The sequence below is a fragment of the Misgurnus anguillicaudatus genome, chromosome 6 (genome assembly GCF_027580225.2).
Source record: "Misgurnus anguillicaudatus chromosome 6, ASM2758022v2, whole genome shotgun sequence".
NCBI classification, from domain to species: Eukaryota; Metazoa; Chordata; class Actinopteri; order Cypriniformes; family Cobitidae; genus Misgurnus; species Misgurnus anguillicaudatus.
Window position 1 is genome coordinate 26,598,801 of NC_073342.2, and position 16,338 is coordinate 26,615,138.

The 16,338-nt window shown below is 36.9% G+C and overlaps 2 protein-coding genes across 4 annotated transcripts in view; one reads left to right on the forward strand and one right to left on the reverse strand.

The window, feature by feature from the left end:
• abcc8 (ATP-binding cassette, sub-family C (CFTR/MRP), member 8) overlaps nucleotides 1-16,338 on the forward strand; it is a 239,628-nt gene that overhangs the window by 61,398 nt on the left and 161,892 nt on the right. The gene's annotated exons all lie outside the window — the stretch shown is intronic.
• Nucleotides 2,084-11,753, reverse strand: LOC129433044 (uncharacterized). The gene is made up of 6 exons (XM_073869096.1): nucleotides 11,594-11,753; nucleotides 7,371-8,414; nucleotides 4,562-4,808; nucleotides 3,717-3,925; nucleotides 2,367-2,681; nucleotides 2,084-2,098 (listed from the first exon to the last, which is right to left on the reverse strand). The coding sequence occupies exons 2-6, from the start codon at nucleotides 8,412-8,414 to the stop codon at nucleotides 2,084-2,086; spliced, it is 1,830 nt and encodes a 609-aa protein (XP_073725197.1). The 5' UTR covers nucleotides 11,594-11,753.

Here is a 16,338-nt window from a genome sequence, read left to right on the forward strand (position 1 = left end):
ATTACAAAGAAAAACACAAACAAAAGTAAATAAATATATAAATAAATAAAACAAGCAAAGAACTGCTGAAACAAACAGTACTGTTAAATAACTGTCATACACCAACCCCTGTCACCTCCCACCCAGTGTCCACTACCCTTACATGCCCTTACCCAGGGAGCCGCTGTGATTGTTTCCTCCCTAACCTCCCACCCCAATGGCCAGCGGAGTATTTATATGTACTATTACAACAGTGACATAAGTATAGCTTGATGGAAGCTGTAGTAGGTTTGTGCAACCTCAACATGTATACATTTAATGTCTTTTGTGTACACATGGTCTATTAATGTACCCTTTTCTGTAGTTGGAGTTTGTACCTGTTGATTGTATCCATGTTGTTGCATTAATTTTACAATTGTGGATGAAGTAAAAACATCTTCATTAAAGTCTCCCATGATTATTTTCTGTCCTGGACGCTTCTCCATTTCATCAATAACAAGTAATAACTGCTGTCGAAACAAATCAAGATTATAAGAATTAGGTCTATACAAAAGTGCTGCAGTCAAACTGACACATGGAATTACAAAGTATAAGCATTCTAAGTTGGAGCACTCAGGAATAAACAAATTACACTCAATGTTCTCAGAACAATACAATCCAACACCACCTCCTCTCTGATGTTTTAATTCAGTATAAAGTGCAGTGCTGTTGTCATAACACTTAGATCTTGGGTTGTGTGAGAACACATATCCTGGTATCTGTGGTTCTTGGTCATTAACATTTAGCCATGTTTCTGTCAAACAAATACAATCAGCGTTCATCAGAACTGTATGTGACAGGACATCCTGAAAGTGAGCTTTTAGACTTTGCACATTAAGCAGTGCTATTCTAAACGTACCAAAGGATTTACTAAAACTGTACTTATCCAAATTTATTTTTGTCATATCTTTCAACGACAACTCAATTTTTTCATTACAAAATATGACAGATTCTTTAAAGTCCTCAATGATTAATCCACTAAGAGACCTTACACGGCTTAAAGCAACATATGCTTGTCCTGCTGTAAAGATTTTATTAAGTGAAACGACAGCTTTATCTACCGTGAGTCCTTGTACTTTGTGAACTGTACATGCCCATGCTAATCTTAGTGGAAATTGCCGTCTTATGCCACCAGCATTTGTGACCTGGTCTTCTTGTACTTCAATTGCAGTTGAATTTGGGAAAAGCATGTAACGTTTTTTGCATCTTTGAATTTTCCCAACAATTGGATTATCAAACTCCACATGAATAGCTGATGGGAAATCGTCATTATCTTCACCTTTCTTCTGACTTTCACTTATGTGGACAACTGTACCAAAAGCTCCATTGACAAGACCGTCAGCAACATCAATATTTTTCTTTAACATAACCCTTGCTCCAACACCCAAGGAAATGCATTTAGATAGACATGAGTTGAAAACTGTAGCGTGGTATCCAACTTTACGTTCCATTCTTCCAGTTTTTGAGTTTCTAATATAATCCTGAGCGTTTATACTAATTGCATCTGGACAACACTCGTGTAGTCTTTCAATGTTGTATTTATCAAACTCGCTATTTGTAGCAAATATGTGAAGGTCATTACATTTCTCCCCAGTTTCACATTTTTTCAACACAGCAATATCAGTAGTGGTAAGATCTTCACTTTTCTTATGCACTCTCAGGCGATTTAACATTCCAGCAAAAGATGCATCTTGTTGTCTAACAAATTTAGTTAATTCAGCAAGCTCAAAGTTGCTTTCCCATAGGTTGACTACTTTTGAATCAGCATAACGAGCAGTTCCTTTCACAGGTGGTAACTGATAGAAATCACCCACAGCAATAATGCTAACTTTTCCAAATAAAGAGTAATCACCAGTTTGTTTTATTTGTCGCAGCCTTCCATGAATGTATGACAACAGACGATGGTCAACCATAGAGACTTCATCAATAATCAAAATTTGCAGGTTACCCATTTTGATACGTAAAGAATTTATTTTGTCATCACTAAGCGGTTGATATGGCAATCTGACATTTGCACCAATTGAAAATGTATTATGAACAGTTGAAGCACCAACATTAAAGGCTGCTACTCCTGTCGAAGCTGTCAAAAGCACAGTAACATCATCAGGATTTTCAGACAGCTGAGATAGGAGTCTGGAAGATTCATAGTGTATTGCATTGATTAGATGGCTTTTCCCTGTGCCTGCTCCACCAGTGATAAACAGTCTGATAGGTTCAGGGTTTTGTCCAAGTACTTTTTGTAAACACCACTGACGAACTTTATAGAATATGTCAGACTGTTCCTCATTTAATGATCGCAGTAAATGTAACGCTTCATTTCTAGGCAATGTGGTATGGTTTGTTTGTACAGTAGAAATAGTTTGTTGGTTTCCTGTAAGATCTGGAATAAGGTTTTGAGTGTTATCTTCATCAGGCAATACTTTATTCTGCATCAGTTCCATACATTCGTGACGTTCTCTTTCAGTTTCAGGACATATTGCAGCCCAAGCATCCTCTAAATCTATATCCTGCTCCAAAAGCTGTTTAGCTCGCTCTAATTTATCAGAGTCCTTTTCAAACAAATCTCTGTTGCAATCAACAATTAATTTCACATTTTTCATTCCAGAATTAGTTTTTATGACACCACTGTTGTAGTACTCCTCATATGTCTCATAGTTGCTCGGCTTCAAGTGACAGTCATCATAATGTGGTAGAAAAAGCTGCAATAGTGAATGATAGTATTTTTCTGGATCTTTTGTGGGCGAAAATCTCGGATATCTGACAACAGCTGGCTCGGTACGTGTTCTTCGTTTCACATAACCACAGTTATTATCAAGTTTAATAACTTCAGTTTCTGCATTTTGTTTTTGTGACAAAACTTCTGATTTTGTCAAAACTCTGTACTCAGAACAAAAACTGGCAAGACAAAGATTAAGTAGTGGTTGTTTCTGTGGTCTGTTCTTGTACCTATCAACAAAACTTGTCATCCAAAGACTGCTTTCATCATCAGACTGTTCTTTCTTCACTTTATTCTTAAGCACGTTTAAAGGCAAACTCATCTTTACAGGATTTGGTCCTATTGGAATAAATTGTACTTTACGTGAGCATTCCTTTAAATGCATGCCTGTCAGTCTGTACACCGCTTCTTGCGCGGAAATTTCGCGGCTGTGCAAATAAACACTTCCCAATTGCTTTAAAGATGCCTTAGCTTCAAGATTTCCATTCATAGCTTCATTTTGCGTACGTTGAAGCAAAAGTCCCATTTCTTGTTCTGCTTTTGTAATGTAGCTTAGTATATAAACTACTACAGAAAAGGCATCTGTGACATACTGAATATCCATATTTCCTTGCCAAGCACGCAGTAAATCTCTGTTATACTGGTTTACCCAAATATCTTTTGGATTTCGTTTCAAGACAATGGATTTCTTTTTAGAACATTTGTTGTATGCTTTTTCAAAGACAGCCTGACAAATACCCACAGAAGAGAATAAATCATCAGTTGAATCAAAAATCACATCAGAGTTTAAAGCATTTTTGATTTTTTGTAAAATTGCATTTGCTGTGTCATCTTCATTTTTCCCTTTAAACTCGTCTGCATTAGATGCTCTTGTAATAAAGGTACGGCTAGATGGAGGTCTTGGAAAATTAAAACGACATACTGTATTTTTCTTGCGACATGTTTTTGAATGTCTTGTACTGTGCTTCTGCACACTGTTTACTGTTTCAAAGAGTTCAATGTCTTGTTCTGGCGGTGTCTCACAGGTGATATATGTGTCAATGAAATCAGCAACCACAGGATCATTAGCTTCATCATCATCATTAAGCTTTGGAGCATTTTCTACCCAAAACAGGCAGTGAACGTGAGGAGAACCACGTTGTTGGAATTCAACACGATAAAAATAGTCTATTATTTTACCGATAGGTTCAGCTGGTGACATAATGACATGTTTTAAAAAACAATGCCATCTGTGATCAAACATTCTTGCTGCAGTGACAGGATTTTTTCGTATAAGTTCGCATTTCTCAGCCCAGGCAAGTTGATCTAAATTGATTTGTTTGCCCTCTTGTTTAATAATGGTGTTCAACATTTCAGGCCATCTCAGATCAGCAGAACTAAAAGATGCAAAGAAAGTTGGTATGCCAAGTTGTCTAATCAAAGCAAAGAGATCTTTCTGTGTAGACATCCAATAGGGAGGGGTCCCTCTGACTGGTCTCAAAAACTTATATCCTTCATCAAACTTAAGTATTTTTTGCAAGGAATCAGGATTTGTCAGCATATCTGGTGTCAGCTCTGATAAACTACCTTTTTCAAAACCTTTTCGTAATGCAATTGAGACATTAGACAGAATTTGTTCAACTTCTGATATATACTGAGCATAAAAAATGAAATCTGAATTCTGAGCAAAACGTCCATCAGCATTTAATATTCGTGCATTCAGGTATCTTGACAATGTGATTTTTTCTGGTCTGTCATCGTGAAATGTTGGACCACCAGTCGGATAGAGAAAAGGGAAGCACTTAGCCTCATTGGTTTCATCTGATAACAACCTGACAGGACTGTTACCTTCACCTGGTGCTACATTTAGTACATCATGAAAATGTTGATCAATTATTTCTGAACCAATGTCAACAGGCTGTAGTGATGTGTCTGACAAAAGTCCACCTTGCTCCTTGATATATGTAAGGTCTTCCTGTGTTTCATCATCAGGTACCTTCTCATCGTCACTGTTATCAGAAACATTATCTTCTTGCATTTCATTACCATCAGCCTCGTCAGGTTCATTCAAGTTGTTAATCCACTGCTCATTAAACTGCACATTTTTATACATCTTGTTGTTTTTCACCAAATATACTAAAGCATTTCTGACATGATCGGTGTGGATATATTTAAATTCATAATGGCCTTTGTATGTCAATTTTCGTTTCAGTTTGATTTTTATCATATGATCATCACATTCATTTCTTGGAAGTATGTTGGTCATGTTTGTAGTATTAACCGGAATACAGACAACAGGTCCATGGCAACCCCTCTGCCCACCTCTGGGAAGACATAGCAATTTAAGAAAAGGAATATTGAGTGCTATTAGATGTTGTTCCAATGAGTTTAGACATTTTAATTCTTTAGGAATGTCCTCCAAATGCATATTGTTGGCAACACTCTCTTCAGGTAGTTGTCCTCTAAGGATTTTTCGATGGCATGTATAACATATCCACAAATTACAGGCGAAATTACCAGATAAATTACAACTGCACTCACATTCAGTGTCACATACATGTAAATACTTCAGTGTGATGCATCTTTTACTTAAATCAGCTATGTGCTGTCCTTTTTGTTCATAGCAATCAGATTTACACTCAATAACTTGTTTCCTAAACAATAAACGATGACATACACAACAAACGCATTCTGGACCACTGTTGACTTCTTGATGAAACCGACTAATAGTAGCATCAATGTTTTTTTGTCTTTCTCTTTGTTTTGCATAAATTTCACATCCTTTCTGTATTTTACTCATGCGAAAGTTTGCATCATTATGATATTTATCTTTAGAATATTCACGAACACTGGCATTAAAAGTGGGATTTGTGCAATATTTATGTTTAGAATATTCACGAACACTGGTATTAAAAGTGGGATTTGTGCTATATTTATCCTTAGAATATTCACGAACACTAGCTTTAAAAGTGGGATTTGTGCTATATTTTTCCTTAGAATATTCACGAACACTAGCTTTAAAAGTGGGATTTGTGCTATATTTATGCTTAGAATAGTCACATAAGTTAGATTTAAAGACTTTGTTGGTTTTGTATTTGATATGAGAATATTGCCTAACACATGCTTGAAAATCAACATCTGTGGAATATTTGTCCTTTGATTTTTTACGTTTTGAGTCCTGAATGTTAATATCAGTCTTATATTTACTTTGAAGGAGTTGAAGTTTTCTCTCCTTATATTCAGTGTCATGACAATACTTGTTTTTAGACATTTCAGTCTTTTTCAGTCTGTATTCAATATTAGCACAATATTTAGTTTTGGACAATTTATTTTTTTTCTGTCTGTATCCAATGTCTTCACTACATTTCCTTTTGGACAATTCTATCTTTTTCCGTCTGTATTCTGTGTCATCATAGTATTTAGATTTCATACTAAGTTTTTTTCTTTGTCTGAAATCATTATCACTGTGGTATCTCTCACGCTGTCTTTTACATTTGGGCTTTTCTGCCGTGTCATTTAATTTCCTTTTTCGTAAACACTCTGTAATGCTTTCATTACCCAATACAGCTTTGCATGCTCCTGCACAAACATTTCTTTGATGTTTATGTGTAACACATGTGACAATTTCAAAGTGATTTTCATTACAATGTTTCAGATATATAGCATTATCTGTAAATACCTGATCAGTTGGTGCATGTACATTCCATCTGTCATCATTGAAAGTAAAAATATTTGTTTTCAGCAAATTGGCTGTACAAAAAATGTCTATTTCTGTGGCCCACGATCCAGAATAATACACTTTACGCTGTGTCAAATAATCTTTAACCGATGTGTACTCTTCTCTTAAATACCTCATAAATTTAGAACTGTTAGCTTTAAGGTGTTTCACAACTTCACGTCTGATTTTCAGGTGTTTCTCTTCATTGCCACATACTGCATGTGCTACACATCGATAAAAGCAGTTGCCGTCTCCTTTGATGCTCTTTGTTTTACATGGTTCTCCTAAAGAACTTATATTTGTACCCTGTACACTGTGGTTTTCATTAGTTAAATGTAAGCGTGCACACAACACATCTTGATTTGCAGATGTTAACGGCTTAAAACTGAACTCATTATTTATAGTATCTCCAATGATGATGTCATCTGTGAGTACATTCTCATTTAACAGGACATCTGTCAAATCAACATTTTCTTGTGTATTTTTCTTATAAGGCAATTTTTCTTTATCCAATTTGCATACATATAGCTCTTGTTTACTGTTACCATCAGTACACTTACTTAGCTTATGTTTGCTCTTGGGTGTAGTGCTTGTGGCACTGCATTGACTAGAATTACAAGTTGTGTTAGCAGCTGTGGGTTTACCAGTTGCTGTTGCTTTAACATCCATCACCTTGAGTTGTTTCCTTTCAGTGTTCAGTGAGACAGCAGCAATAACAGTTTGATTATTCAACTGACTATCACCAAGTGGTTTAGGTGCATTTGGTTCCTGATTGCAATCTTTTATGCATATGCCTTCTGTAGGTCTCGAGTCATGGTACAATAATTTATTTAGATCTGCTGCACTTTTTACATCATTAACATTTGTTCTGCTTTGACTATTAGGGACTGAAAAGGCACCTGCATTTCTGTCACACAAGCTTGGCTTGATTCCTGTTACCTCAAATGGAATATATGCATTGCCAAACCTATTAGCAAAGTCATAGAAATACTTGATAACATGATCAATGTTGCTGTAATAAGCTACAAAGCTTGTTGCAGATCTGTATTGTTGGCCATTAATGAAACTGGTTGCATGTGAATCTACAATGGCATACAAATTACCTTGTTTTATAATTGCACATGTATTGGCAGCAATAGTTACCAAACAAGCATCAAAATCACGCAGCGATCGCCCCACTGCTACATGAAATGGCATTGCAAAATCTCCCACTTCTGCATCATACTCAAAAACATCAGTAAAGCCACCGAAAGATGAACCAAACTTTATTTCAAAATATTTGTCAAAGTACATACATGTTCTGGGAAGTTCTGGAATCAATATATATTCACACTGGCCTTTTCCTATTTGCCTTGTATTTTTTAAAACAACATAAAGGTCATTTCCCTTATTCAGTACATTATCCAAATCTGCAGTTTGCCATGTCAAAACATTTTTTACACAGTGCTGAAGTACAGATGTTAAACTGATAGCCGCACACTGCTTATTTCTTGTACTACCAAATCGCATATCGTCTTGACTGAACGATCCTCTTATAACTGCTCCATCCAGTACTTTATCAGCTTCATTGGCAGATACCTTGTCAATCACATTCACTGTCTCATTGACAGTCTTATTGGCAGTCCCATGGACTTTCTCAATGACAGTTTTATTGGCAGTCGCGTGGACTTTCTCAATGACAGTTTCAATGACAGTTTTATTGGCAGTCGCGTGGACTTTCTCATTGACAGTTTTGGCAGTCACATGGACTTTCTCATTGACAGTTTTGGCAGTCACATGGACTTTCTCATTGACAGTTTTGGCAGTCACATGGACTTTCTCATTGACAGTTTTGGGACAATAAATTGTCGGTATAGGAGCACTTTTTTTAAGAGGAGGCTGAACCTCATATGCGGGTCTTTTCACAAGAGGCTCGACATGGCTGACAACAGCCATGCGCCTCTTTGCCGCCTCAGATCTCCGGAACCCCTTTTTACGTGGCATCTGCAAAAACATAACAACAAAAGAGAAACTGTTAATTCAAAAATATTATGCATATACTCTTCTTTTTTTTTTACAATGTTTTAATTTATTGACATTGGTGTACTTAAAGGGATAGTTCACTTTAAAAAGAAAATTCTGTCATCATTTACTCATCCTCACGTTGTTCTTAACCTGTATGAATTTCTTTTTCTGATTAACACAAAAGAAGGTTTTTTGAGAAATGATGGCAAACACAGACAGGAAGTGACCATAGACTTCCATAGTAGGAACAAAAAAAATATGTTGGAATTTCCTGGATATCGTCAGCTGTGTGCTTAAAATCATTTATAAAATTTTGTCTTCATTTATCACAATACTTCCAAAATATTTTTTCCTACTATGGAAGTCTATGGTCACTTACTGCTGTGTGTTTACCATCATTTCTCAAAATACCTTCTTGTGTGTTCATCAGAAAAAAGAAATTCATACAGGTTTAGAAAAACATGCGGATGAGTAAATGACAGAATTTTCATTTTAAAGTGAACTAACCCTTTAAAAGCTAAATTTTTAGTATTGTACAATACAGGATACTAGAATACTGAACAAGGAAACGGCTTCACTGATGAAACGTGCATGACAATTCCTTTCGCTATATAACGCATCTCTACTAATGAATTAAACACAAAAGAAATGGAAGACATTGCCCAGAATAAGTTTTACAAAGTAGTAAATCAGGATGATACCAGTAAGTACAGGCTATATAATTAGTGTGTTTAATTTAGGCTATTTTTTTATATTTGTCCCTGTGCGCCGATCGGAGACGAAGTTTACTGTGCTGATATTCTGAGAGCTTTCTAGTCTTGCGGCAGTCATCAGCAGCGCCTTGCATCGCCCAATCAGCAAATGATGGGCAAGTGCCTTTTTACATGTCCTTAATTTAGTGTATTTGGATAAGGGCTGTGCATAAAAAAAACCTGCAATTCTTGTGCGTGTTTCATCAGTAAAGTCGGTTCGGTGATTAATATAAATCGCCATTAGCTGCTTTCAGATGGAGCAGCATTTACTATACAGAGCCGTAGTTCACAGAGAAATTAAGCAAAATCGGGTTCATAATTTTAAAAAATGTACTCCGATAACCTATGTGCTTTTGGCTAGCTTCTCTGTGAACCACAGGTCTGTGTAACAAATGCCACTCCATCTGAAAGCAGATAATGGCGCCTTACTTCATCTTTACTGATGAGGCACGCACTAGAATCGCAGGCAATTTTTTGCGCAGCCATAATCCAAATACATTGAATTAAGGCCATGTTAATGTCCTGATGGTTTGTAATATAATCCACTAGCTAGCCTACCTGTAGTTTCTCTTTCAGCATTTTTGCTTGTGCTTTACAGAATCACAATTTAAACTTCTGAAACGTTTTCATTTTTGTATCTACGTTCAAGGTTTTAATGTATTACGTTCATATAAGGCACAAAATTTGTAATCATCTTCTCCGCTTTAGTTTTTAGTGTCTAATATTACATGATGGTCTTGTCATAATTATTAAATAACATCCTAAAATCTTTTCTTTTTCATTTTTAAACACTGCACCACTTGTATTACATTATATACAAAAAATACACTTGTTGATTGATTATGTTTACACATTCCATTATATGGTGTGTAATAAGGTAAATGTTTATCAACAAATATTATTCTTTTCTAAAGCTAAGTCAAACACAATGATTTAAAATGTTGTTATGGGGTATTTTTTAATGTGCATGATTAATTTGAATTTTTGAAAGCCCTAAAAATACATGATTTCATTTTAGACTGGTCTTATGTTCTGCTTTAGAGATAAAGAGACAGTTTCCTAGACCGGGCTTATTCTAGTAAAAGACTAAAATGTATGTTTGATCTGTCTTAATTTAAACACACTTATATATCTTAAGATATCAGTGCCATTGTTTTTGCTCAAGACGCACACCAGTACTGTTTATTTATAAGGTTTGTTTAAAAAACTACTTAAATGTCCTAATATAACCTAGTAATAGGCCTAGTGCTGGATTATTCTAAACCATGTCAGGAAACTGCCCTATGATATAGCTCTATGATTTCCATTTTAGGTTGTTTACTGTATGTGCACTCTCAGAAGATAATTTACACAAGCTGTCACTGGGGTGGTACCCTTTCATATAATACACCTTTGTGAAGAGTGCATAATAATGGGTACACATGTACCCATATCTGTATTTATTTTAAATGTATGCAAAAACGTAAAAGAACAACTTACACCACAAACATGGTAAATATTAGGGCCCATTTAAAGGGTATCGTCCCAGTGACAGCTTTTGTACATCTTATTCTGAGTATGTATGCATGAATAGCAGAAAGGAGTAAGCACGCGCCTTCAGCCATCTTCCTGCCAGTCAGCTTGCCTCAGACTGAAAGTAATACATGAAATATGACACCTGCTGCTCTGTGATGTGACGCGCGTTCAACTCCGGTAAATTCAGGCAGATAATACATTCAGTTGTACTCTTTGCTCTATCTCTAACTACACTAACTGATTCAATTACAATAACATATAAAACCAATGTTTTAAGTTGGTGCCGCTGTGGGCAAGTGATCTAAGCAAGACATAAAAAAACCTTTTTAAAACAACATGGTTTCCTACACACGTGATTTACAAAACTTTTTAAATCCCGTTAAGTTAGTTGCAACCTTAAAGTTTCAAAGGTTCACAGTTACCTTATTTCGTTATGTGCCATAAATAAATAACACTTATTACAGTTATTTCATTCGCCGGTGTCTCAGGGTGTTATTTGGCGCTTACTGAGTTATTTTTCTACTTTTGTTGTCGTGCGCGAGTCCGGCCTTTGGTCCGGCTCAGACTTTAGGAGAGGCTTCATTCACTCGGAGAAAAAACGCTTTTAACCATCAAAGGCAGCGACAGATCTCTAACAGTATTAAACAGCCATTTACTTGCAGCATATTACATTTCTCCGTAAACTAACATTTTCTATAAAACTGTTATTGTTCGAAACATTCGGTGTTTTAGCAGCCTTTCATTATGATTTCGGAGGCCCTAGTTATTTGGTCGACGGAGTTTTCAAACTACTCAATACACACATTCATCGACGTATACGTGTAAAGCATTGCATAACAATTGCTATTATTTATAATCTCGATATCACTTCCGATAAAATACATAACTTACCTTTGTTTAAGAACACCAGCAACTTTATAATACACGTCACAACAGCTTATACACCAACGACGACAACGCATGCGTACAGTAGTGATGAATCGTTTGCAACGAGCCTGCTCTGACCTATTTGCATGTGGCACTCGATGCGTCCAATCAAATGGAAAGACAGACTAGGACTATACCATTATGTTAAAGAAGAAAGGGGGAAAGACGCTGCAAAAATCAGTGTAGTGGTACAATCCGAGTACACAAAGCGATAGAGAGAGGAGGGGGAGCCGGATTTAAATATTATTATTATTCTTTATTCCAGACACATAGATCCATATCAAAAAGACATACAAACATACTTATTTAAAAAACAATACACATAAGAACGAAGGGGAAAAAAGATATTTAAAAAAACATACAGGCTTTTGCTCCAGTGCTAGGTATAACTCTCGCTTCCAGAAACGAGAGTTATACCTAGTGTCACTCAGTTTAACATTGTTTAACACACGTATAATACTGTTTTTCGAATCCCTCAGCATACTGAGATACAGCTCTTGCTAAATGGTTGCTAGGGTATTCTCATTGGTTGCTAGGGAGTGAACTGCAATCCACCAATGATTATACTCAAAAGCCATGAAAGGCACAATCTATGATGACTCATGATTTTAGATGTAAGGTTGCATCAAAGAATGCGAGGGCAAGCACGCCAAAATGTATTTAAGCCTGTATCTTCGCAAAACTTTTGCGTATTAATATGAGACTTGGTATATGTCATAACAGTGATGACCTGAGGGTGCATGCAACATTTCGTCACACTGCCCCCTACTGGTCAGGAGATATAAAAAATGTCTATTTTTGCTTATAACTACTGCAAACTTGAATGTAAAATTATGAGACCGGTCTTGTTAGATTTCGTTAGGCATGCCGAGTCAAACGATACCAAATTGTTTTTGGTCGGCAATTTTGTGTGTCGGCCATTTTGATTTTTTTCTTTAAGTTCAAGTATTTCAGAAACGCATTGCGTATTGTTATGAAACTTGGTATGGTTCATCAGCAACATGTTCTGGGAGGACTTGTAAACTTTTCGGCGCCCCCTAGTGGTCAAGAGATTTGAAGCTATATCTCTGCATCTCTTTATCTTATTTACACCAAATTTGGTGGGTGTCATCACAATCAAGACCTGAGTCACAATTTATTGTTTGGTCAGTGCCCCCTAGTGGTCAAGTCATTTAAGGCTATATCTCCGTATCGCTTTATTGTAGTTACACTAAATTTGGTATGTGTCATCACAGTCATGACCTGAGGCACCATCTATTGTTTCAGCAAAGCGCCACCTAGTGGTCTCAAGATACAAGAAAATTACAATTTTTTTCATAAAACTAATGCAAACTTAGATCTTAAATCATGACAGTCATCACGTATGATTCATTTTTTGCCATGTTTGGCTTGACCCCGGTATCGCTGCTTGCAGCTATATTTAGGGGTCAAGCCCCGAAGGGGCGTAGAACCCTATTGTTATTGTTAGTTTTCTTATTATTATTATTATTATTATTATTATTCTTCTTCCTCGTTCTTCCACCCAAAAGTCAATGGCAGCCCATAGAACCGTACATAGGAAAGTTATGAAATTTGGCACACATGTAGAGGACAGTCTCAGAAGTTACTATAGCAACATTGGTGTGTCTGACTCAAACCCTCTAGCGCCACCAACAGTCCAAAAATCCACTTATGTTCATGCTCATAACTTCTGACCCGTGAGTCCTAGAAACTAAATTCTTGTTTCCTCTGAATCCTTTGCTCATGATGATTCAATTGCACACATTGATGTCATTTGTGTCATGCACATCTTTCCGCCATTTTGAATTTTCCGTAAAACCTACTTTTTCGAACTCCTCCTAGACCGTTTGTCCGATTTTCATGTCCTTTGGTATGTAGCATCTAGAGGCACCCCAGACAAAAAGTTATCAAAAGCTTTTTGATAGACCAATCTATTCTCGTACAAATTTCCAACATATATGGCGGCGAGCACGCCAAAACGGACGTGAGGCCGTATCTTCGCAAAACTTTATTGTATCGACACGAAACTTGGTATATGTCATTACAGTCATGACCTGAGGGTGCCTGCAACGTTTCGTCACAGCGCCACCTAGTGGTCACGAGATTCGAAAAATGCCTATTTTCGCCTATAACTACTTCAAAGTTGAGTCTAAAATCATGAAGTTGGTCTTGTTAGGTTCCTTGAGGCATGCCGAGTCAAACGATACCAAACGGTTTTCGGTCGGCCATTTTGGGTGTCGGCCATTTTGAATTTTCTCATTAAGTTCAGTATTTCACAAACAGAATGGCGTATCGCTACGAAATTTGGCATGGTTCATCAGTGACATGTTCTGAGCGCACCTATAAATCTTTAGCACGGCGCCACCTAGTGGTCAGGATATGTAAATAAATTGTTTAAAATCTTTATATCATTTGATTAAATTGCCACTATGACATAAGACTTCACTCTATTGATTCCTTGGCTCATGCTGAGTCCGACTGTACCAAATATGTCTGAGTCAAACCTACTTCCTGTCGGCCATTTTGAATTATATTGAACACCTACTTTTTCGAACTCCTCCTAGAGCGCTCATGTGATTGGCTAGATTTTTGGTATGCATCATCTAGAGACACTCTAGACAAAAAGTTATCAAAAGCTTTTCGGTAGACCTATCCGTTGTCGTATAACGCATCAAAGAATGCGAGGGCGAGCACGCCAAAATGTGTTTGAGCCTGTATCTTCGCAAAACTTTTGTGTATTAATATGAGACTTGGTATATGTCATAACAGTGATGACCTGAGGGTGCATGCACCATTTCGTCACACTGCCCCCTACTGGTCACGAGATATAAAAAATGTCTATTTTTGCTTATAACTACTGCAAACTTGAATGTAAAATTATGATAGTGGTCTTGTTAGATTTCGTGAGGCATGCCGAGTCAAACGATACCAAATGGTTTTTGGTCGGCCATTTTGTGTGTCGGCCATTTTGAATTTTTCTTTAAGTTCAAGTATTTCAGAAACGCAATTACGTATTGTTATGAAACTTGGTATGGTTCATCAGCAACATGTTCTGGGAGGACTTGTAAACTTTCCCGTGCCCCCTAGTGGTCAAGAGATTTGAAGCTATATCTCTGCATCTCTTTATTGTATTTACACCAAATTTGGTGGGTGTCATCACAATCAAGACCTGAGTCACAATTTATTATTTGGTCAGTGCCCCCTAGTGGTCAAGTCATTTAAGGCTATATCTCCGTATCGCTTTATTGTATTTACACCATATTTGGTGGGTGTCATCACAATCAAGACCCGAGTCACAATTTATTGTTTGGTCAGTGCCCCCTAGTGGTCAAGTCATTTAAGGCTATATCTCTGTATCGCTTTATTGTATTTACACTAAATTTGGTATGTGTCATCACAGTCATGACCTGAGGCACCATCTATTGTTTCGGCAAAGCGCCACCTAGTGGTCTCAAGATACAAAAAATTGCTATTTTTTCATAAAACTAATGCAAACTTAGATCTTAAATTATGACAGTCATCACGTATGAATCGATTTTGGCCATGTTTGGCTTGACCCCGGTATCGCTGCTTGCAGCTATATTTAGGGGTCAAGCCCCGAAGGGGCGAAGACCCCTATTGTATCCGTTAGTTTTCTTTTTATAATAATAATAATTATTATTATTAGTTATTCTTCTTCCGCCATTGCGGTCTATGGCAGCCCATAGAACCGTACGTAGGAAAGTTATGAAATTTGGCATACTGATAAAGGACACTCCAATGTGTCCACACAGCAAATTTGGAGTCTCTATGTCTAACCCACTAGCGCCACCAACAGTCCAAAGTTGGACTTATGTTTTTGCTTATAACTTCTGATCTGTAAGCCCTAGAAACAAAATTCTTGCTTCTTCTGATTCCTTGGCTCAAGACGATTCGATTGGACCCTATGACATCATTTTCCGTCATGAAATTTGTTCGCCATTTTGAATTATTCGTAAAACCTACTTTTGCGAACTCGTCCTAGAGCTTTTCCCCGATTTCCACGAAAATTGGTATGCAGCATCTAGAGACACTCAAGGCAAAAAGTTATTAAAAGAATTTCGATAAACCAATCCGTTGTCGTATAGCGCGTCAACAAATTTTACATAGAGCGCAAAAAAACAGATTTTAGGCTGTATCTTCTCCAAACTTAGGCCTATTGACACAAATCTTGGTACTTGAGATGCCAGTCAGGAACTGAGGGAGCATGCACAGTTTCGTTGCAGCGCCACCTAGTGGCCAGACGAATGTTTTATAGGCCTATAACTTTGGCTATGATCATCATATTTACAAGGGACTTGTTTCCTTGGAGTTTTGAATAGTTGCCGAGTCCAACGATACCAAACATGCCAGGATTCGCCTTACGGTTAACCCTGTGCGGCAAAATAGTGCTTAAAAAACACGCACGAATATCTCCGCGACCGTAATTCTGATCGACTCAAAAACACCATAGGAAGAAACTAACCTTACCTTCTGAACAAAAAGTTCTATTGGCGTTATATTAAAATTTTCATCAGAAATGACCGAAAAATGCAAAAAACGAAAAATTACCTTTTAAATTTTGTATTTTTTACACATAAATGGTTATAACTTCGCAACGAAAAGAGATTTTTTCACCAGATTTGATACGCTGATGTACGACCACAGTCTGAGGCTACACAAAAAAAATTGCTTGCTTGCACCACTAGTTG

Excerpts from the sequence above, each read along its gene's own strand:
- LOC129433044 (XM_073869096.1), bottom strand. The coding sequence starts at position 8,414 with ATGCCACGTAAAAAGGGGTTCCGGAGATCTGAGGCGGCAAAGAGGCGC. Across the intron at positions 3,926-4,561 it reads AAATGTAGCACCAGGTGAAG|CTGAACCTATCGGTAAAATA; the intron begins GTAACAGTCCTG and ends TTATGTCACCAG. Across the intron at positions 2,682-3,716 it reads ACATTGAACTCTTTGAAACA|CCGAGCAACTATGAGACATA; the intron begins GTAAACAGTGTG and ends TGTCACTTGAAG.